This window comes from Callithrix jacchus, chromosome 14, assembly GCF_049354715.1.
Source record: "Callithrix jacchus isolate 240 chromosome 14, calJac240_pri, whole genome shotgun sequence".
Classification (NCBI taxonomy): domain Eukaryota; kingdom Metazoa; phylum Chordata; class Mammalia; order Primates; family Cebidae; genus Callithrix; species Callithrix jacchus.
Window position 1 is genome coordinate 15,804,726 of NC_133515.1, and position 23,175 is coordinate 15,827,900.

Sequence of the window (23,175 nt, forward strand, 5' to 3'; positions counted from 1 at the left end):
AACATGGTGAAATCCCATCTCTATCAAAAATACAAAAATTAGTCAGGCTTCGTGGCATGCACCTGTAATCCCAGCTACTCAGGAGGCTGAGGCAGGAGAATTGCTTGAACCCAGGAAGCAGAGGTTGCAGTGAGCCAAGATTGCACCACTGCACTCCAGCCTGGGCAACGCAATGAAACTGTCTCCAAAAAAAAAATAATAATAAAAATAAAAAAATTAAATGATTTTGCCCCAAATCAGCTTATCATCTTAAAATATCACATGGACATAAATTACTAGAAAACAAGGCGTTTTTGGCTATGTGGCCCAGCAGAGGATCGGAGAATGAGAGGAACTGCAAGGAAAGAGAGCTTACTGCATCAAGGGTGGAAGGGAAGGCAATGTGGACCACAGGCAGGAAGCTACACAGGACTATTCCTCCATGCAGCCTACTCTCCAGTGGATTTACAACAAATTCACAGAAGAAAGCTGCCTAGTGAACTGTAGACTAAAAAAGAGATTATGTTACAGTGTCTCTAAAACATACCTTCCTATTAACTTATTTGTTCTCTAGTGAAGACTGTGATTTAAAAAAGCAACATCCCACTTACCAGTGCTCTAGCTGAGAATTGCTTTATATTTTAGAAGTCTTTTTTTTTTAGTTTTATTTTTGAGATGAAGTCTCACTCTGTCACCCAGGCTGCAATGCAGGGGCCGGATCTCGGCCCACTGCATTGCTAACATGGTGAAACCTCTGCTGCCTCCTGGGTTCAAGTGATTCTCTTGCCTCAGCCTCCCTGGTAGCTGGGATTACAGGCATGTACCAACATGCCCGGCTAATTTTTATATTTTTAGCAGAGATGGGGTTTCATCATGTTGGCCAGACTGGTCTCGGATCCCTGACCTCAAATGATCTGCTCATCTTGGCCTTCCAAAATGTTGGGATTACAGGCGTGAGCCACCACGCCCGGCTAGAAGTCTTCCCTTTTAAAACATGCATGTAAACACTGAATAACTAGGCTGTAAGTAACAGAAGCCCTCTTTCAATGGTAACCTACCTATTCAGCACTTCACTGTTGGAAAAAAGTAGCAAATGCAGGAAAACAAGTAAATTTTATTAACTTTTTAAGAAGTAATTTGAACACATGGCTCTGACTTAGTGCAGATTCTTTCACCCAATCTTCTACACACTTAGCACTATAAAATGAGGATGCACGTTCAGAAAGATGGCTCAGAAAAATGAGGCACCCAGCATCAAAAAAGACTCATTTCATTTACTGCACTTTACGGCTTTCCAAGGTGAGCTATCTGCCCAAAATATGTGTACATATTTTTAAATTTCAACTTATGTTCCAGCTGAAAGGAATTTCTGGTTAATCCTTAACCAACATGAAAATTTAATTTAGTAAAACAGCTCCTTCCTGAGGCATTCTGATTAATTGAGGGTTATTGTAGCTAACAGAAACGTCTCATCCACGATGTTCACCTAAAGGCGGATTTCAAATTAAAATTTGCATAAAATCTTAGCTTTCGGCCAGGCACGGTGGCTCACGCCTGTAATCCCAGCACTTTGGGAGGCCGAGGCGGGTGGATCACGAGGTCAACAGATCGAGACCATCCCGGTCAACATGGTGAAACCCCACCTCTACTAAAAATACAAAAAATTAGCTGGGCATGGTGGCGTGTGCCTGTAATCCCAGCTACTCAGGAGGCTGAGGCAGGAGAATTGCCTGAACCCAGGAGGCGGAGATTGCGCCATTGCACTCCAGCCTGGGTAACAGGAGCGAAACTCCGTCTCAAAACAACAACAAAAAAATCTTAGCTTTTGTAAAGTTACAGAGCTCTCTTAAAACTGTTCCTATCTGAAACTATCTCTGCCCTGCTGCTAACAATCAAAAACAATGTAAAGTTTGATGATTTTTATTTTTCAGTTCAAGCAGCTGTTAAAATTTAAAGTTATGATGTGTAACACTGATCACCACAGGCAGTGTTTGACAAAACTCATACTGAAAAATAGGCCAGTGTTTAAGTGCACTTATGTTCCTTTGTTTTTTTGGTACCCTAACATACATTCAGTTACTTCATCTGCTTTTCCTTTATTTATACAATTAGAGCACAGTTACTTCCTGAAGTTCAGATCACAATTCTTAGAAGCAGGAGAATCGTATTGATCATCCATAGAGGGCACCCGACTTTTTGGGTGTGTATGAAATTTAACTCTTTGTAGTGGTGGTTTATAAAAAGTTAATCTTGCCAGTCACTGAGGGATGGGTTTTATGGGTTTCTAAGCTGCCCCCACTCGGGTCTGAAGAGGTCGTGGGAAGGTACTTTGTAGTTTGGGTATGAAATCACTGTGCTGTCTTAACACTTTTTCCTTCCCCATGTGGTCATGTAGGTGAAAGGAAATCCAAAATTCTGTAAGTCCACCAGTATCTGTTTTGAGATTCTCAGAGTGAGTTCCTGATGGCCTCTTTTTAAGTCTCTTCACTAATGCTCACTCTCCTCTTCGACACACTCATAAGTGTGGAATTTCCATCCATCGTGAAAGATTTGCAAAGTGTCTTCTCTATACTGGGTAGGCAGAAGAAGGGTCGGGGCTGTACAGGAAAACCAGGCTTGGCTCCTGCCCTCAGGGCGTTCATATCGACACTGAGATGGATGACACAATTAAAGAGCAATAAGCTTGTTACTCCGGCAGGGTATTTATAGCAGTAATAGCAACTTTTCTAGCACAGAGGCACCTGAGGGCAGGAATTGTGGCTTGTTCATTTGTGTACCTCCTGCAGTGCCCCCTCCATGTAGTAAGCTGGCAATAACTATTCATTACATTTAACAAATGTACAAGAGCAAAACTGTTCATCCCTCACAAGCCAGTCCTCCCCACTTTCCTATTTCTGATCTCGGCACCTTTGCAGCTCCCCACATCCAAAGCCTCAGGTTATATTTAGGCCCCATTCTCTTTCTCTTTGGTCCTCCACATCCAAGCAGCTGCCAATTCATTCTGAGTCTCCCCTTCCATTTCTCCTAAAACACTTCCCTATCCACGCACTCCACCCCAGTTGGGGTTATGACCTCTCTTGGAAATGCAAACTTTTGTCTGCTCTTCCTGACTCCAGCTGTCCTACTGTGCATGCACCGAATGAATCTTCCTGGGCTGAGCCCAGATGATGTCCACACTTAACTGCTTTCCTTCTTGGCCTCACGATCTGATCTGTGCAGCCTCGGCTCCATTTAGGCAAGTGGGCCATTCCCTGTTCCTACAGGGTCCTCCCACATTTCCCTCCCACGTTCCCCTCTGAGCTCCCGCCACTGGGGATTTTCTCCCTGTCTATCTTCACCTTTCAAAATCCAACCATTTACATTATTCAGGGGTTTGGGTTGCAAAAAGAGAAAGTGCCTCTGGGTACCTTAAGCAGAACAGGAGAATTTACCAGAAGAATATCAAGTAGCTCACAGGGGAGCTGGAGAGCAGAAGGGGTGAGAATGGAGCTGGCTAATTCCTGAGGGAGGGACGTGCTGGGACTATTTCAGCAATGGCAAATTGAATCTCACCCTCCCTTGTCCTTACACCCTCTCCAGTTTCACAGTCTTGAGTGGGAGGGCTCCACTGGCCAATCACAGGTCGTTCACTCTCACAGGGCTTCTGGGAACGGGGGGACCGAGGTGCCCACTCTGCTTCCCTCCAGGGTTCAGACAGGCCTCTCTCAAACCAGGAAGGGGCTAGATGTGGAGCAGCTGAATTAAAGGCAGCTTCCCACCATGTCATCTCTCAAGGTCATTGCCAATGCCACCAGCTTTCATAAAGCCTAAAGCCTTTTCTGATTCTCTAGACATATTTTCTTTGGTACGGTTCATATTTAGTTTTATATTATAGCTATTCGTATGCTGGTTTCATCCTTCCTTTTGGGTCTTTCCTCTCCATTTCTCCGAAACTGTTTTTCCATCCATTCACTCTACTCCAGTTTGCATTATCACCTCTCCGAATGATGCAACCTTACATCCGCTCTTCCTACATCATCCAAATGAATGAATCCTGAGCTGGATCTTATAGTGCCTTACAAATAGAACTATGCCAGATATGCTTAATTGAATTGAAGGTTAAGAGAGAAGGTCATGAGGAAGCAGACATGAGTGTTTACCATGTGCTGAACACACAGTTGAGACACGTTTGCCTTATCTCCTTTAATTCCCGCAACCCTTTGCAAGAGTACTATTACTATCTGAGGCTCAGAGAGGTGAAATGACCCCAAGGCACAGGCTTGAAGGTAGGCTTTGCGCCTCTGAAGTCTGACTCGGCAGCACCTTCAACCTTTGCTTTGTGTTTCCCATGAGTCCAAAGAGGGGTTAGAGATGGCCTTGAATGGAGCTCTGAAACAGAAGGAGCGGGACAGGGAATTCCCAGCCGCCTTCACACCACAGACGGCTGAAACTAGTGTGATTCAGTGTGGCACTGTGGGCAGAGCTGAGTGACTGAAGCAAACAGCTTATTTACAGAGGTAAAAAGGAGACTGTATGATAGAGCTAAGTTTGAGGCCTTTGGAAGAGAGATCATAAGGTGTAATGCTGATGCTATTTTAGGCAAAAGTGTACTGTGCGTCCTTCCACTCTCTGTTTTTTATGCTTTCAATACTTTGTGATTGAAGACAGCAAAACAGATGTGGACACATTAATGGAGGAGAATGCAGGAAAACCTATACATTTTCAGATAAAACATAAGCTTCAAAGAAATGTCTCCCCCATACTGAGCCTTGCAGTGGGTCGGATATTGGCCCCAAAAGATACGCTCACCCGGAAGCTGAGGATGTGACCTTATTTGGAAAAAAGATATTTGCAGATGTTGTAAGATAAGAATGTTAAGATGACATCATGCTGGATTAGGGTGAGCCCTAAATTCAATGATAACTTGTCTTTATGAAAAGAGAGAAGGGAGAGGACACAGGGAACCAGGTTGGGTGGTTCTGCGAAGACAGAGAGGAGAGGTGGGAGTGATAGGGTCACAAGCCAAGGAACACCTGCAGCCATCAGAAGCTGGAAGAGGCAGGGAAGGGAGTGTCCTCTACAGCCTTCAGAGAGAGGCTGGTGTCTTCATTTCAGACTCTAGAACTTTGAGAAAATAGCCTCTGTTTTATCACCTAGTTTGCGGTCATTTGTTAAGGGAGTCCCCAGGAAACTAAAGCAGGCCTCTCAGGGCGAAATCCCCCAGCCTCCCTGGGGAAAAATGCTCAGTCTTCTGTCATCAGATGACTTTTGAGGAGACCGTGGTGAGCAATGGAGAGTCATGGAAAGTTCTTGAGCACAACCAGGGAAAAATGGAAGCAATTTGTAGGAAGGTTAGGATGACATTGATGTCCAGTGTAATCTGAGGGATAGAAGAAGTAATGGGAGATCAGTTGGAAGGCAGTAGGTGTGGGGAAATGAACAAGAGTTTTGGAGTCAGGTATGTGCAGTTCTGACCCCAGTTCTTTGATCTACTATTGAAGTGATTTCATCTGTAAAATAGGGATAATACTATAGTGTGTGGATTAGAGATGACATCCGTCAAGAACTCAATCAACGTACATTACGAGTCTTGCTAGGAATGATGTATAAGTTAGGATGCCAGTGATGGAAATGGAAAGGAAGATGTAGTAAAAAAGATGTTTAAGAATCACCAGTACTCTACCATGGGGATAGACTGCAAGGGGTCTTGGTATCATTCAGTCCTCTCCTGGCTTTTCTTGGGGACAACTTGGAGACAGGGAAGGAAAAGCCAAGATGACACTGAGGTTTCTCCCAGGAGCTGAGGTGCCTGAAACTGTGAGTGGAGGAGCTGGTCAGGGAAGGAGAGGAGTTTTCATTCTGAACATGGTGACCCAGAAGAGATGCTGGGCCATGTGTAGGAAGTGAAGATTCGCTGGGGAGCTCTGCAGATTCACTGGGGAGCCCTCTATGGCTACAGGTCTGGGAGTTAATCAATGAAAGTTTAGACAGGGTGCAAACAAAAAATAGTCAACTCTCTCTCTCTTAAATAAAAAGGTGTATATCAGAATAAAAATAAAGGGCCACTATCTGCCTTGGGGATGTAACTATTAGAGGGTGGGAAGACAACAAACTCTCTAGGGGAGGCAGAGACTGGCAGGTTAGAAAGGTAAGAGAGTCAGAACTGGCTGTGTTTGATGAATGAAAAGATGATGGTGTTTCAGGAAATAGCAGAAATGCCACATACTTTAGAAAACTGCATAGATATTGACAAAAAGCCACTGGATTTAGATTAAGAATGACATCGGTAACTTTCTAAAAAGTCAGAGAAGGAAAAGTCATTCAAGAACCATGATTCATTGAAAGTTTACAACGCAAACAAGCTAAAAACTAGGTCAATATTGTTATGCTTATTTTGAGAAAACTAATTTAAAATTGGGCAGGCTAGAATTCTTCTTTCCTTATTGTAAACTAGGAATTATTAACACAAGGCTTTTCCAAAAGGATGAACTGAAGTAGCTTCTTTCACAAGGTCAAAACAAAGGAAAAAAAAAAAAAAACGCTGTCCCAATTCCCTGAGCTTATATCTGATTCCTGCTCAGTGTACTGTGCCTCCTTCCACTTATTGAGCTATTGAGGGCTACCTACTGCCAGGGTACTTCACATAGGAGATAGGTAAATATTATCTCCTGGCCGGGAGCAGTGGCTCGCACCTGTAATTTCAGCATTTTGGGAGGCTGAGGCAGGCAGATCACAAGGTTAAGAGATCGAGACCATCCTGGCCAACATGGTGAAACCCCATCTCTACTAAAAATACAAAAATTCGCTGGGCATGGGATCGGGCACCTGTAGTCCCAGCTACTCCGGAGGCTGAGGCAGAATCACTTAACTGGGCAGGCAGAGGTTACAGTGAGCCGAGATCATGCCACTGCACTCCAGCCTGGCAACGGAGCAAGACTGTCTCAAAAAAACAAAAACAAAAACAAAAAACTCCCCATTTGACAGATTTTAGAAAGGATAAGGCCCACCTGTGTGAAATTACACAGTTCAGGAAGTCAATAGTCACTCACCTGTCTGACTGCAAAGCTACACTGCCTCTAGTTACCTATCTTAGGGTATTTCCTTTCTGGAAGAGGCAGGAGATGAGTGAGTCAAATAATACTGCTTTATAATCTTGGGTAAGTTATTATTGCCTTAATAGTAAGCAGAGATTAGGAGCCTAAGAAAGAATCTTATTAACATGGATGCAGGCTATCCTGCCAGAAAATCAGAATTATTTGAATATTAGAATTTCCTTTGGGAAATCACATGGGGAGGAGCAAAGACATCCGGATGAAAGTGCCTGTGAAAGGGAAGCTTGTGTTTTTCCCCTTGCTCTTGGGTTTTAATCTTCCAAGTTTGTTTACAGGTTAGCCACAACTCGAGGCTGTGTGGGCTGAACGGTCCCACTATTAGCCACCCACCTTCTAGGGGCCCATTCGGGCAGCTCCTCTTCGGGTTTTGCCCCACGGGTGTGCAACCAGGATTCCACTGGCTGGGGCTGGCCTGGATGCCTGCGAGGCAACAGAGGTCGAGTTTCCTCTCCTTCTTTTAGGGAGTGCCTCGGACGGGATGATGGACTAAAAACGTGTCTGGTTGGGAAAGTAAATAGATGCAAGGCAAATAAATAAAAATGCCCACAAGCAATTACAGGGAGGAAGTGACATTTTTATACAAGTCACTTTTCTGATGGACAACAGGCCTGCTTCGCTGACTGCCGTGGGAGTGCTTCCGGGACGGGGGCGGCTGCCCAGCAACTAGAGCTTCGTGATAAGAACATGAAACAAACAAAAAAGAGCACGCAAAGCCCACCCGGCAGTCATCCGAGGCTGGAAGTTACCACTTGGGTTTTCACTCTCCTCCCCACCCACCGCCCGCGCGCAATTTCGGGCGTAGGGACCCTTTCCTGCACCGGACGCCCGGCCCGCGCTGCGCCTGCAGAGCGGAGCGTCCCCTAGCCCTGCTCTATCCCGGAGCGCTTACCGAGACCCAAGACGCGGAGCCTGGTGGCGCCGGGGGGCGCCCCAGGTGGGTCTCGGGTCCCCGCCCCGCGCGCCCGGGCCTGGGCCGGCCCCTGGGCGGCGTCACGGCGCGGCCGGGGAGGAGCACGGGAGGAGGAGGAAGAGCGCGGAGGAGGCGGGCGCTGAGCGCCGGGGGAGGGTCGCCGCCGCCGCTGCCGCCGCCGCCGCCGCCGCCGGGATCGTCAGGCCAGAGCCGCGCGGCCGAGCGGGCGGCCGGCGGAGGGGAGGGCTCGGCGGCTGGGAGGCTCGCGGCGCCCGGGCCGGCGGGGTCCGCCCGGGCCGGCAGCGTCCGCCCGGCGGCGGGAGGAGGGAGCGGCGCAGACAAAGAGCGGCGCTTGGGCGGGCGCAGCGCGGCCGCCGCCCCGGGACCCGCGCCGCTGCCCTCCGGCTCCGCGGGCGGCCCACGGCGAGGTAAGCGCGGCACGGCGGGAGCGGGGCGGGGGCCGCAAACTTGGGGCCGTTGGGCGGAGTTGGGAGCTTAGCGGGGCTCTCGGGCCGGGGCGCGCCCGGGCAGGGGTTGGGAGAGCGGGTCCACTCCGCGCCCCACCGGTGCTCTCGGCCCCGCCGCGGCCTGGGCACCCCCGACCGCGAGCTGCCCCGCTCCTCCTGGCCCGGCACCTTCCTGCCTGCCTTCCCGTCCCCACCCCCCGCCATCGGGGGCCGGCGCAGGGGCGGGGACGCCCGCCAAGGGCGCAGGCGGGGATCAGGGCAAGGGGCCCGGCGGCGGGGCCCGGGGACTCGAGACCCCCGGGTGTGCAGGCAGCTCTTGGCCTGCTGGCCGGCGGCTGGCACGGAGCTTGGGGCTAGCGTAGGACCGTGCAGTGGCCAGGGTCGCCAGGGCGCGCGTGCTAGGGAAGAAGAGCCGGGGATCTCAGGGCCCCGGCGCAGGGACGCGGGAGGCCGAGATCGGCCGGGAGAACTTAACTGTGTTTATTACAACTATTTATGATCGCGCACAAAGCTGCTGTCACATCGCATAAAGGAGGTCCTCGCGTCGGCGAAGGGAGCTTTTGTGCCCTGCTTCAGGCTGTGCGCCCTGCCCCAGATTTACAGGACTCTTACAGCCACCTGAACCAAAGTTTCTCACAATCGCTCGGCCTTTCGGTTTCTTTCAGGGCGATTTAACCACCGAGTGGTTCTGGAAACATTTGATATGTGAGTTTTAAGGCACCCTAACTCCCTTACAAACACAGTTAGCTTGGCATTGTGTGGAGGGGTTTAATTTGCCACACACTTTAACTTGTAGACAGTAAGGATCTCTGTGAAGGTCTGCGCTGGATGCTAGGGGTCATTGGCTGGTGGACCCCAGGCACCTGACTTAAACTAATATTGTAACAGCTTCAGGGACAAAGCCGAGCGTGCATGGAGTCGGCCTTGGCCACTTCAGACAATTCAGGTTGGCAGATTTGGCTTTATTTTACCAACAGGTTTAAGGTTGCTTCTGCCAAGTTTGCGTCTGCATAATGGGATAAGCAGGCCCTAGTGTGGGCAGGAGGGGCTTAAAATATCGCACTGGCCAGCTCCCTCCCTAGACCCAGAAAGGAACTAGCCAGAGAAGCCGGTGGGCGTGGCTTGCTCGGGACCCACAGGTAGAGGAGTCCCTTCCTGGCCCAGGCCCCAGACCCAGTCCCTGCTTCTCAGAAAGGATTTTGTGTAGGAATGAAAGTGATTCAGGTTGTGTTTCATGCTTCTGTTTTGGATGTAGTTATCGAATCTGAAAAGTGACTGAAAATGAAATTAACCTGGGCTGCTTTAACTTAACAGTACAGAACTGTGCTTGTGAACACTCCCTCAATTCACTTTCCAAGCGTTCATAAACGGGTGAATTAGTAACAGGATTCAAGCCAGTGTGAGGTTTCTGTAAAGAGAACGGCAGTCATGGGACACATGGAGAAGAAATGCATTTCATCTGGAGATTGGGCTAGACATGTAGGTTTTTTGATGTTTGAAACAGGGATTTCCTGCGAAGCAAGTGTTAACCCTGCTTGTGAAGAAGTGACCACAAGGGAAAATCCTACCTCAGTATTTTCTCCCCTGGAGGTTGGTTAGATGTAGTTTTGACTGGAGACGGTGGCAGAATCTTAGTGCTCTTTTGGCGGCTACTTGATGCTGAAATTAAGAACTTTGGCCATGGGAATCTGTGGAGGTGCCTGGCCCACTTCCTGTCCTGGAGGCCTTGCATGGATTCTGAGCTTCTTTCCTGCTTCATAAACATTCAACGGGATTGATCATGAAACACTGGATGAAATTGGGTCATAAATTACCATCAGGGAAAGTTGGCTGCTGCATAAACCCCTCTGTCCGCTTGTGAAGAAACTGACCCTATTAACGATGGGACTTGCTGAAGGCCCTTTTCAGGTAGCTGTGCTCAGTTTTCAGGCTTTGTGTTTTGCTTAGGACACACTACATACTTAAATCTTCTTCATCTCTCTCTGTTTGATCCTGCTGTACTTACCCAGGCACTGTCATTTACATTTGGGGTTATTTAGCTTTTCCAAAACACAGCAGATCTTATGTACACAGTACCATATTTGAGAAATGCACTATCATCCATATTAAATACACTGGAAGTCCTCCTTGACTGTGCACAGACTGGATAACCTTTAAAAACACCCTAAGACTCCCTGAATGGCACAGAATGCGCTGGATTCCTTTACTTGATCACTTGCACTCGCTTAATTTGCCCTGGCTAGAGCAGGCTGTGTTGCTCTATGGGACACCCATTTTTCTGACTGCTCAGACTGGCTTGCTGTGTGCACTGGGGGAGACGGGGCTTGTGGAAATTATTTTCTGATATTAAAAATGAAGCTTAATGACTGAAGAGCTCAAAATTGTTTGCTGGAACTGCAGGGGAGGATGATGAGCGATGTTTGGGAAAACAAGTAAGCTAACTTTTTTCACAAATGAATTGGAAACTCCCCACAACTCACTCCAGAGGCTTAGGAAATTAGTTTTCCCATTCTGAGGGATTGCGAGTGGCGCTTCCAAATGCTTTCTCTTTCCTAAAATGGGTGATGGAAATACTTCATGGCACGTTTCAAAGGGCCTAAGCTAAAACATGATTTCATGTGTGGTGTTCCATCTGTGAGTTAAAGCAACTCAGAAGAAGGTCATGACAGCCTTTTAACTGGTTGTAAAAGTATGCAGTGAAAGCAAAACTAGTTTAAATTTAGACTCTTTTTTTCTTTTCCTGCGTTTTCCTTTGAGCATATCCCAAAGTATGTTTATTTCTGAAGGTAAATGAACGTTAGCAAGTAATACCTCTGCCAAGTGATACACAGCTGCACACACGTGTGCTGGCACATACATTCCTACCTCAACAATCTCAGTCCTTGAAACTGTGGAAATGAAAGTGATTTTGATTGAGGTAGCAGTGTCACAGTGATGTCACACAGCATCACTCTCCCTGCCCAGCCTCTGTGTTCCACCTTGGCTCAGCCCCCTCAGTGTCCTGAGTTCTTATTCTTCCCATGGGTCATCTCTTCTTTCTTTTCTTCTCTACATCTTATCAACTCCCAGCTACAGGGATGGCTTCATCTTTGAACCGCCACAGCACATTCTTTGTGTACCTGATTTGTCGTCTATGACCTTCTTTCCTACAGTTTTTAAAAATTTTTTAATATTTTTAAGGTGGGGTCTCACTCTGTCACCCAGGCTGGAGTGCAGTGGCACAATCACAGCTCTCTGCCTCCTTGAAGTTCTCAGTTCAAGCAGTCATCCCACCTGGGCCTCCAAGTAGCTGGGACTACATGTGTGTACCACCATGCCCAGTGAATTTTTAATTTTTATTTTGTAGAGACAGGGTCTCTACAGAAGGCTGGTCTCAAACTCCTGGGCTCAAGTGATCTTCCTGCCTTGACATCCAAAATACTGGGATTATAGGCTTGAGCCACTATGTCCTGCCATATGGGTTTTTTTTTTTTTTTTTGCATTCATCTTTTCTTTAATAGATTCTGAACCCCTTGAGGGTAGACTGGTCTCGCAGCTTATACGCAATGGGTGTGCTACGAATACTTATTGAATATGTACGTGAATACTGAATTCCCAGCCTGTCAGTGTTGGGGCTCTAGCCTCCCACTGAGATGCGAGTGTTAAGAGACCTCTGACATTCTTGTAAATCTGCTCAGAACCTCTGTTGTGGAAGGCTTTGACCTCAGGATGACCAGGCAATGGGAGAATTTGGTCTGTTGCCCTCTTTATTTGGTAAATTTTCTGTCAAGTGAGTCATTTGTAGTGCTGAAGCTACATTTAAGAGCAGAAACAACAACAACAACAAAAACAAAGCCAAATGCATACCCAATTGTGTTACCTGGTGGGCTGGTTGAATGGTTTACTTTTATAGGTTAGTCTGTTCATATCAACCTGAATTCGAAACGCTGGGTGGAGTGTTTGTGATCCTGCCCTGGTTATTTGTGTCCCCTCTTCTTTCCACTATTGTATTTGTAATGTTTTTAAGAAAAGAAGCTTCAAATGAACTCCAAATTTAAGTATTGCAGTTTCTTTTGAGACAGTTTTGCAAGGCAAGGTGTTTATGTTGCCCATTTGTTAGTGAAGACCTAAAACGCCATGGTGAGAGAAGAATGACATGTACTAGTGCTTGCATGCTGCTTCATCGTTTGCAAAGTCCTCTGCACATGCACCATCATACATAATAGTCAGAATAACATGGCACCCTAGGTTCTGGCCCTTGTTTCTAGGTAGGAGACTGGGAATGACAGAGCTTGAATTTAGGGGTAAGTCAGTCCTGCAGGCAGCACATGAGGAACACCAACGCGTTGCTGGGTACAGTTGTGTTTTTTTTTTTTTGAGGCAGTTTTTAGAACACAGTGTCCTCGGGTGTCTGCCTTTGCCATGTCACAGCTGTGTGCAGATATTGGTGGAGCAGATTCTGGGTGTGAGTTGACTGTGAGGTTGAGCAGTGTGAGGGGAGGCCGGCAGGAGCAATGTCAGTCTCTCGTGTCCTCACTTCCTGGTTACAGGCTGAGGTTACCCTGTAAAGCCTCCTCAAGTTGAGAGAGCTTATTCCTCTTTAGTGCATGTATTAGTCATTTCCAAGTGATGTAAGATAAAACATAGAGGCCAGGTGTAGTGGCTCATACCTGTAATCCCAGCACTTCAAAAGGCCAAGGTGGACGGATCATTTGAGATCAGGAGTTCAAGAACAGCCTGGCCAACATGGTGAGACTCTGTCTCTACTAAAAACACACACACACACAAAAAGGAAAGAAAAAAAAAAAAGCCAGGCATGGTGGTGCACACCTGTAATCCCAGCTACTCAGGAAGCTGAGGCACAAGAATTGCTTGAAACCAGGAGGCAGAAGTTGCAATGAGCTGAGATCATGCCACTGTACTCCAGCCTGGGTGACGATGTGAGACCCTATCTCAAAAACAAACGAAATAGACACCTAACAACATAATGGGTGGCTGAAGCTGCACATATTTATTTTCTCCCAGTTCTGGAGGCTGGAAGTCCATAATCCCGGGGCCAGTAGGGCTGGTTTCTGGTGAGGATCTCTTCCTGGCTCGCCTTATTATGTCCTCATGTAGACTTCCTTCTGTGAATGCGTGGGGAGAGAGAGGTCTGGTGGTGTCTCCTCCTATAAGGACATCTGTCCTGTTGGATCACAGCCCCACCCTTATGACCTTTTTTTAACCTTAATTGCCTCCCAAAGTGTCCTGTCTCCTAAGATAGTCACTTAGGGGTTAGGGCTTCAGCATACAAATTTAGGGGGGACAATGCAGCCCTTCCCAGTGTGTCTGACTAGGTTCTACAACAGGGCTAGTGCTTTCAGGAAGACCTGGTGCTACCATTATCCTGATCTGGGATCTGTGTTTATTTGGCGACACCTACCAGGGGATGGTTGGAGTAGTCACAAGTAAGGAGGGAATGTCAACTCTTTACATGTTGGTTGTAGCACCCCATGACAGGGAACAGGTGCTGGCCTTCCAAAGGCTGGAAAAGTTTTGAGTGAAGAGAGAGAAAAATCTTGACTTGATTTCATTTATGGAAGCTTCTCTTCTACATAGGTAGGGAGACGCTTATTTGGGGGTTGGTTTGTGTCTGCTTGAGACCATGATAAAATATCAGTGATATGCGAAGGAAAGTCGTTTCTGAACCCTGGACGAAGAGAGCAAAGCAAGAAGTGGGGCCAGTGGCAGCCAGGGTGGAGAGGCTGTCCCCTCTGAGCCTGCCATCTCTGTGATTGTGTAGTCTTTGCCACATGAGCAAAAATCCCTTAGCAGAATGTGCATGATGGTGGTGAGGTACACCCCGAGCATGGCTGGAATGTTTCTGACCTAGGCCAGTTTGCCTTGTTCAGATATAAGGCAGGGGCAGACGTAAGCCTGCATGACTGACCTCCCTCTAGCTCCCGCTCTGTATGTTCATTCATGCTTGTTGTTCCTTGGTTAGTTCATACATTTGTTCACTCATTCATTCATTCATTTGAATTATCCAAGTTCTTACTGGTCATTTCCACCATCCCAAACCATTTGTAGCATCTCCTCCAACCTGCCTGCCTTCTCAGTTATTTTCCCCATCACCGAATCACTGGGTCATCCTTGAATTCTCCCTCACCTCTCAACTAGTTATCAACTCCTATTGATTCTACCTCCAAAAGATCTAACATCTCAGCCCTGCTGTCCTTTTTCTCTTTCCCTTGGACATCAAAACCATTCCTGCCAATCTGTCCCCAGGTGACTGCACCTTCACAGTCTGGCCACGACCTGCTCTCCATCGCCCTCAGGTCAGTGTCTCAAGTTCCCAGCATGGCAGGCATGGGCATGCACAACTGTGCTGCTTCTCTGTTTCTCCCAGCATCTAAATATCCCCTTCTCCACATACACACATACTGAGCTACAAGTCATCTGTGCCCGCCCACTGACAGTTTGCTAATTGTGATAACAAAACTAAGTTTATAATCAGTTTGTTTTTAAAGACCTCTGCATTGCGGCTGGTGAAGGGTTCTCCTGTGCAGTAATGGCAGGGCTTCCCCACTACAGCTTTGCATAGAACTGAGCATGGGCCTGGCTCTCTGTCACGGGAGGAGGGAAGACTAAGTACAGAAAATGGTGCATATGTGTGTTTTAATGCGGACCGTCTTCCTTCAAATGTCATTTGAACTGATGGGTTGTCAAGCAGTGCTGACCCCTTGAAATACAGTGTGACCCATGTAGTCATAATGTTCTGGTAGCCACATTAAAAATGTAAAATGAAACAAGTGTTACTAATTTTCATCATATATTTTCTTTTGCCCGATATATATAAACTCTTCCTATATGCAATCAATATAAATTGTAATTAATACGATAATTCACATTCTTTTATTTGTGTGAGGGCTTTGAAATACAGCATATAGTGTATACATTTACTGCACCTCTTGGCTCCCTCTTACTGCATTTTGAGTGGCTGGTAGCCACATGTGGCACTAGCCTTGTTGCAGAGTGTGAGTCTATACACTTTTCATGATTTATGCTGCATTTGCTGTCTGTTTTCCAAAATTGAGATAGCTAAAGAGACAAAGTGGAAACAATGTAGAATAATTATAATGGTAATTATTATTGTGCTTTATTGGGAAAGGTGTAACCTTTTTAAATATAAGGAATAATGTCCTACTTCATGCACTCAGTGCATGATGTTTTAGGGCACTAAAATCAGATTCAGTTAAAACTGAATGTGTCATCAAAATACCTTGTTCATTTTATAATTATTTTAAAATGTGCTTTGAATTCTAGAAGTTAAATTACCAGTGTAAAATAACATTTTTGTATGTCAGTGTTCAACACATTTCTTTTTAAAGACTTTGTTCAGCACCTCAGGAAAGGCAAAAAAAAAATTGTGTACAGTTATGGGGTACAAGTGTTATTTTGTTACATAGATTGCCTAGTGGTGAAGTCAGGGCTTTTATTGTATTAGTCACTCAAGTAACATACATTGTAGCCATTGAGTAATCCCTTCCCATCCCATCACCCTTCAGGTCACTGGTTCCATCTGGGTAATGGCCTCCAGTTCTGTCTGTGTTGCTGCAAAAGACACTATTTCATTCTTTTTTTATGGCTGAATAGTAGTCTGTTTTCTTTATCTAGTCATCTGTAGTATTCAACATATTTCTGATACATATTAAGTACAATCTAAAATCATATATTTTTAAAGTGAACATTAGCTTCTTCCCTCACACGGACACACACACACACACACACACACACTAATCACTGTTCTAAGCACTTTATTTACACATAATAACTCATTGGGTCCTCACTAACAGAGCGTGTTTGTAAAAAAAAAACTTTCTGTTTGTACCTTCGTGGCTAAGGGAAGGGCTGCCATGTCTGAGGTTCCACAGCTAGACTCTGACCAAGCTGGCCGCCATCCCTTCATTAAGATGTATCTGAAAATACATAAAACAGAACCATAAACCTTTATTATGGTGTAAGATTTGAGAAACATTGATAGAAAATCATTAATAAGGAGTGGAGCTTGGATACAGCTTCATTCTGGGAAGCCCTTATCAGCCAAGTGGTTGGGGAAGCCCCTGGACTTTGGAAGGATATAACGAGTAACTGATACCTTGGAGGAGGGGAAGCCTTGGACCGTCATCAGTGGACACCATTGGCTTGGCCGTTCCTCTCACCCAACCCCCTTGCTGTGTTCCGTAGGCTGGTGGTGCCCCACCTGCCCAAGTCTCCAAATCGGCAGGAAGCACCATCATCTCCTGGGGAGAACCACTGTTGGAGGGAACTGCAGTGCCACTGGGAGAAAGGGAGTATTTTCTGTTGCAGTCACAGTGTATTAGCTCAAGCGGCCATGCAGGTGCCATCAACAATGCCTGTGTAATGTGCCTCTTCATCAGGAGCTGTGTGGTGGGTCCCCACCCTTGTCTCCTCCACATTGGGGGCTGAGGAAACAGGAGTGTGTGTCTTCTCACTCTTCCAAATGGCCCTGGACCTCTATGCTGTTGGAATAGCTTGCACGAGGCCATTTTTGCTGCTGCTGTTTTTCTTTAATGAGTTGCTATTGTTGAAGTGAAGATAGGCAATTAGATTCTTGATGAAAACCTTGTAACTGGACAAACCAAATCCTTTACCTTTGTGCTTGTATGACATCTGGGAAGGTCTTGAAGAATTCCAAGGTGGCTTTGGAATCTGCTTCTGAGGTTGTGAGAGAGGCCAGGTCAAGTCCAAGTGTGGATTCTTGGGAGACTGCTGCTACAGGTCCTGATGGGAACTCTAACACTGGCTGCCCTTCCAAGCGAGTTGTCTGAGCCAGCCTCTTGAGCCAGCCCTTTTGCGTTGAGAGGGCCGTTGGAGGCCATCAGAGGGTTGAGCAGCCCTCTCTGGAGCAGAAGGGACTGAGATAGACTGAGTCTGGCGTCTCTGTTTGGAGAAGCTCCTGCATATTCCAAGTTTCAGAGGGGCGGCAGCTTGGGCAGTTTCTTTCAACTCACAGGTTTAGATTTGCAATCACACTGCCTCTCATGTGGCCACTTCTATACGTAGCAGGTTCCAGGATGTGTAGTGGCAAAGATTTGTTAACTTAAACATGCTTAATTTCCCAGCAATGGTGGGGGCAGCCAGGAAGTGAAAAGTAAGTTAGATGGCGGCGAGATCACAGGGGAATGGCTAAAAAGATGCGCATGCCCATCTTAGAGGACAAGGTCCATCAATGCCTCCTTCGATTTTCCTTAAAGGTTGTGTCTCCATTTAATATCTTAAGAACTTTGGCTAAGTATTTAAGGATGTCTGCAAGTCAACAAATATTTTAATTATGTCACTTATGAGCCTGGCTGCCGGAGAGAAGAGCAGTTGCTGTCTCTTTCACGCTTTCTCTCTCGTCAGCTGTCTTCATTTTAAGGACAATCACTTTAAAGGCTTGTATCCCTGTTTGTGTGTGTCTGGGGTGGGGGTGGGGGGCTGCGTTGGTAATAAAACAGTCCCCTTCTCTCCTCTTTTTTTTTTTTTTTTTTTAACTGTTTTGCATGATGGAAGCCAGCTTGGAGACATTGACATAAAAACCACAAGCTGCTTGAGTATTTTTAAATAACAAAGGATTCACTGTGTTACCTTAGAGACAGTTTTGGGGAAATTTAATATAGGTGAAGAGTGAACTTTCATTAAGTGACGTAAAAAAAAAACAAACTTGGTAGCAGAATCTAGAATGATGGTTATAAAAACAGATTTTTTTCTTTCCAGCCATTTCCCTTCTTTCTTTGTATTCTTCTGGCTCTCCTTTCACTTCGCACGTTTGTGTGTGACTCCCCTCATGCCATGTCCCCCACCCTGAACACCACTTATCTTAAAGTGTGTCTGTTTCCCATGTGTCTTTGTTACTGCACTCATGTGACCTTTCCTTTATGTACTTTTGTTATTGTCTTCTTAGGACCCTCCTAAACTGGATTTACAAGGTTCTCTTCCCTTAAACTAAGCCATCTGTCTTGCTTCAGTTCCCTTTTCATAGTTTTCTTACTAGGTCTATTTTACATGGTTTAGTAGACAAGACCCAGTGGTGACTGTGAAGAAACGGTGGCATTATCATCTTTAAAATAAAGAGGAGGGTGTCAGACACCGTGCTTTCGATTTTCGTTTTGAAGCTTTGCTGGGTAGAACGAAAGCTCGGTTGATTGATCACCTATAGATTAGGTGTCTAGTGTTGAATTTGTTGCTTCTTAACTTGATTGTGCCAAGCACCTCATCATCCCTCAGCCATCCCAGTGGGTGTGGCTGATTCCGTCTTCTGTAAGAAGTAGGTTTTCCTTTCATGAATGCCTCCGGTTGATGCGGGTTCCATGTCTAAGGAAGAAAATATGTTTTTAACACACTGCACATTCGTACATATGGCTTCTCATTCATTTTAGATCTTATTCGTTATTAGAACTAGATTGGGAAGTAGAAACAATTTACTTGTGCAGGTACACAAATACCTTTTTAAATATTAGTATTTTGAGAAACTTAATTGAGTCTTGAACCCATGTCTATAAATTAATGGTGCTCAATTGGGGCAGTTTTGCCCATTTGGACATTTGGTGATGTCTGGAGCTATTTTTAATTGTCATGCCTGTGGGGTGCTACTGGCATTTAGTGGGATGCTAGACCAGGGATGCTACTAAATACCCTGCAATGCATAGGACAGCCTCCACAACAAAGAATTAACTAGCTCAAATGTTAGTATTTAAGCAGCCTTGATATAAGTGAATGCTGCTCTGCTTTATTTAAATGTTTAAGTCAGGGACACATGCCTTCCTTCACCCAGTTGCCTTTGGAGATTAATTTTTCTTCCATTTTAATAAACATGATGAAAAAATACATATATGGAGATCTAAACATGATTTATACATGTATGCAGTTAAGTATGCAAAGGAGAAACTGTAATGTAACTGATTTAGCTGTGTTTTTTCTTTATCTGTAATACTAGTGTTAAAAGTAATGGCATACATTACTTTCTTGTTTTCTCATTCAACGTATTTCAATCATAAACATACAAAACGTTGATTTTGTAGGAAACATTTTGATATCTTGCCGGGATGTGATAAAAGTACATTCCGCTCACAGTGCCCACTGATGTGGAAGTAATGAGGGAGCTTTCATCAATTACTTTTAATAAGTAATTGATTTTCAGAGTTTGGCCTAATCAAAGACATCTGTTTTCTCAGCTCAGAAGCCTTATGCTGGTGATTGTCTACAGAAGCAAATTTGTCTTTGTTGTTACTAAGGTTCATAGGAATCTAGGTTCAGCCTGATAATTTTTTGAGCTGGTCACATATGTTAGCTTTTGAATGTTTAATTTCCTTCTTTGTATAGTTCTAAAATAAACTCCTCAGGGAAGAGAGACTAAAAATATCACAAATTAGACCTTACGAAGGGAAAAGGAAAGGGGAAATTCGAATCTGGCTGCTAGTCGCTGACTCCCAATGTCTACAAAGCTGCCTATTACCTGGCCTAGTGTATGATATTGCTGTCTGAATGTACTTTTTTTCTTTTTAAATAGGCCCTTACTTGATCAAGTAGGATAAGCCTAGAGATGAAGAGAGTTGTCAGTTAGAAGCTCTTTTGGCTTTCTCACTGTCTGCTTTGTATGAATTATTTCCTGTTCCATTGTTCTTCCTTTTGACTTTTTTGCTTCTTAACCCTCTCTTCCTGTTCTGTTTCTGGGAAACACAAAATCAGCACTTTGCAAAATTTAGAGCTTTCCTTGGTGGAGATAGTTAAAAGTACAGTCAATCTTTTCTTTTCCTCAATCGTCCCATCTCAAATGAACTGAGAGAGACCTCTGAGAGAGAAATTAATAGTCATTCCTTGGGCAGATTGGAAAGTTCTGAAGTTGCAGCTTTGGAACAATGTGTGTATCTCTTAATTACTTGCACACTTTGTATCATTTGATTCTAACTTTGTCAGGAAGAGGGAGGCCAGTGTTGTTAATTAGCCCATTTTTAGGTGAGGACAGTGTGGGTCCCTCACCAGGGCACAGTGACTGGCCCACTGGGGTTCTGTGGTGAGTGGCCATGGGGAGATGTCAGGCCCAAGCACTGTGGCCTGTGGGATGCCCCAGCCCCCAAGTGGCAGGCCCTGGACTTATTCTGGCTTTATATTGATGTTACTGAAGTTCCCTCCTCCCTCATAACATTTGCCTTTGTGCAGTGACTGCTTGGCTTTCCATTACAATGGGAGTTGGATTCAAACAGTATCATTCTGAACTTTATTTTATTTATTTTTTTAACTTTTTGCTTGAAATCTTTATTAAAATAAGGATTAAACCTGAAAAAAGAGCGATGAGAAGCTAGCCCTTTTGCATAAAATCAGCAAGAAAAAGAAAACAGGGAAGGAAAGAGAGGAAAGGAAGGAAAGAAGGAAGGGAGGGAGGGAGGGTGGGTAAGCGGGCTGAATTTTGTTTTTTATTTTTTGAGACAAAGTTTCACTCTTGTTGCCCAAGCTGGAGTGCAATGGTGTGCGCTGCCTCCTGTGTTCAAGTTATTCTCCTGCCTCGGCCTCCTAAGTAGGTGGGATTAATTACAGGCAGGCGCAACCAAGCCTGGCTAATTTTCTAGTTTTAGTAGAAATGGGGTTTTTCTGTGTTGGTCAGGCTGGTCTCGAACTCCCAACCTCAGGTGATCTGCCCACCTTAGCCTCCCGAAGTGCTGGGATTACAGGCGTGAACCAGCACAACTGACCCCATTCTGAACTTTATTAATGGCTTTTGTAAATCTGAACTTCAACAATCTTGATTCATATGAGAAATAGAGATGTAGAGTCTCCTTTTTCTTTGCTGCTAATTTGGCTAAAGTTGCAGAACTAATTTTTAAACTCTTCTGATCTCTGTTTTGTCTTCTGTGAAACTAGGGGTTGCCTGTAATGTACTTTTACAGGGTTTTATAGCCCTGACTTTCCATGTTAAAATTGGGATGGAACACATTCTTGATTATTAGGGGATTTTTTTTTCATCAAAGCGGCATGGGATGAACTGACTTATGTGTAAGCTGATGTAGCTGTTGCTTTTCTCTGAATGTAGTTAGGAGGGCTGGAAGTATACGAGTCCAGAGATGTGGGAAGGCTGCATTGTTCATCCTGATGCCACCGACAGGTCAGACTGCTCTTCTGGCTGTGTTTTCACTCAGTTGTGTGCCTGCACTTCATACCTACAAAGGACCAGCTGTGGGCCACGCACTGTGCTGGGTGCCATGGGAAAACCACAAACACCAGCCCTCAGGGAGCCTGTAAACCAGTGTGAAGATCTTACAAGCTCACAGTACACTCCTAATCTTGGTTAGCAAGTATGGAAAATGACTTTCCTGATCTCTGGGTGGGGGAAGCACATGTGGGAAGTCCCCCTCTAAATCTCTAACCTACTCCCAAGGCCAGGCAGAATTCATTTGAAGCTTTCTGGAGGATAGTTTTTTCAAGATCCTCAGAAGCTCTTCAGTGCACAGGCAACCCCCGGATACTGGAATTGTCACCTGAGCTGAGACATTCCTCACGCCAGTTGTAAGCCTGGTCTCTCCCACAGCCGAGACAAAGCACCTCTATTCTCTCATGCTGGGATGGCTGTTACTATTCCAGGGCCTGGATGAAGCTCAGTGAGTTCGCTTAGGATAAACACATGATTTGTGGGTCCATTTTCAGATAATGTGAACTCTACGTATATGTTGTTTATTGCGTAAGGGTTTTATCTATTAATTTTACTCTTAGTTTTTATCTTTTAGTTTTACTAACTACTTGGTGCTTTGAATGGAATGCAGGTGTCAGCACACTAATACTTCCTTTTTTTATAAGGAAGTATAAATACATTATACCATCACATTCAATATAGAGATGTAAGTAATTTAATCACATTATTTCTCTTGGATTAGTAATGAATATTGCAAATCAATTCTGTGAACACCTTTTACAGGTTTGTTTTTTATCCTATTGATGGTTTCATTTGAACTGTGTTTGGAAATTTAGTTTATTTCTTACTCCATTGTAGATGTTCCTTTTTGTGGGGTTTTTTTGTATTTTCTTTTTTCTTTTTTTTTTTTTTTATTGCATTTTAGGTTTTAGGGTACATGTGAAGAACATGCAAGATAGTTGCATAGATACACACGTGGCAGTGTGATTTGCTGCCTTCCTCCCCTTCACCTATATCTGGCATTTCTCCCCAGGCTATCTCTCCCCAACTCCCTGCCCCCCGCTGTCCCTCCCCTATTCCCCTCAACCGACCCCAGTGTGTAGTGCTCCCCTCCCTGTGTCCATGTGTTCTCATTGTTCAACACCCGCCTATAAGTGAGAACATGCAGTATTTCATTTTCTGTTCTTGTGTCAGTTTGCTGAGAATGATGTTCTCCAGGTTCATCCATGTCCCTACAAAGGACACGAACTCATCATTTTTGATGGCTGCATAATATTCCATGGTGTATATGTGCTACATTTTCACTGTCCAGTCTATCATTGATGGGCATTTGGGTTAGTTCCAGGTCTTTGCTATTGTAAACAGATGCTGGAGAGGATGTGGAGAAATAGGAACAGTTTTACACTGCTGGTGGGAGTGTAAATTAGTTCAACCATTGTGGAAGACAGTGTGGGGATTCCTCAAGGACCTGGAAATAGAAATTCCATTTGACCCAGCAATCCCATTACTGGGTATATATCCAAAGGACTATAAATTGTTCTACTATAAAGACACATGCACATGAATATTCATTTTTGTATTTTT

The 23,175-nt window shown here is 45.2% G+C and overlaps 2 protein-coding genes across 6 annotated transcripts in view; one reads left to right on the top strand and one right to left on the bottom strand.

Moving 5' to 3' along the window:
* Positions 1 to 1,073: 1,073 nt before the first annotated feature.
* The window catches only part of LOC118147454 (uncharacterized), a 39,713-nt gene continuing 17,611 nt past the window's right edge, over positions 1,074 to 23,175 (bottom strand). The window contains exons 2-6 of the mRNA XM_078348355.1: positions 17,081 to 17,277; positions 16,297 to 16,384; positions 7,960 to 8,921; positions 7,401 to 7,568; positions 1,074 to 2,628 (exon numbers count right to left, since the gene is read on the bottom strand). Coding sequence (XP_078204481.1) covers positions 8,061 to 8,921; positions 16,297 to 16,384; positions 17,081 to 17,277 — 1,146 coding nt within the window. The 3' untranslated portion in view covers positions 1,074 to 2,628; positions 7,401 to 7,568; positions 7,960 to 8,060. The remainder of the gene's footprint in view (positions 2,629 to 7,400; positions 7,569 to 7,959; positions 8,922 to 16,296; positions 16,385 to 17,080; positions 17,278 to 23,175) is intronic.
* NCK2 (NCK adaptor protein 2) overlaps positions 7,794 to 23,175 on the top strand; it is a 149,804-nt gene continuing 134,422 nt past the window's right edge. For 4 of the 5 annotated variants that reach the window (XM_002757467.7, XM_008980220.5, XM_008980219.5 and 1 more), the window contains exon 1: positions 8,182 to 8,408. The gene's annotated coding sequence lies outside the window, so the exon portion shown is untranslated. Of the gene's footprint in view, positions 8,005 to 8,181; positions 8,409 to 23,175 lie in introns of those variants that run through there. The other variant, XM_078348873.1, reaches the window with a different exon arrangement.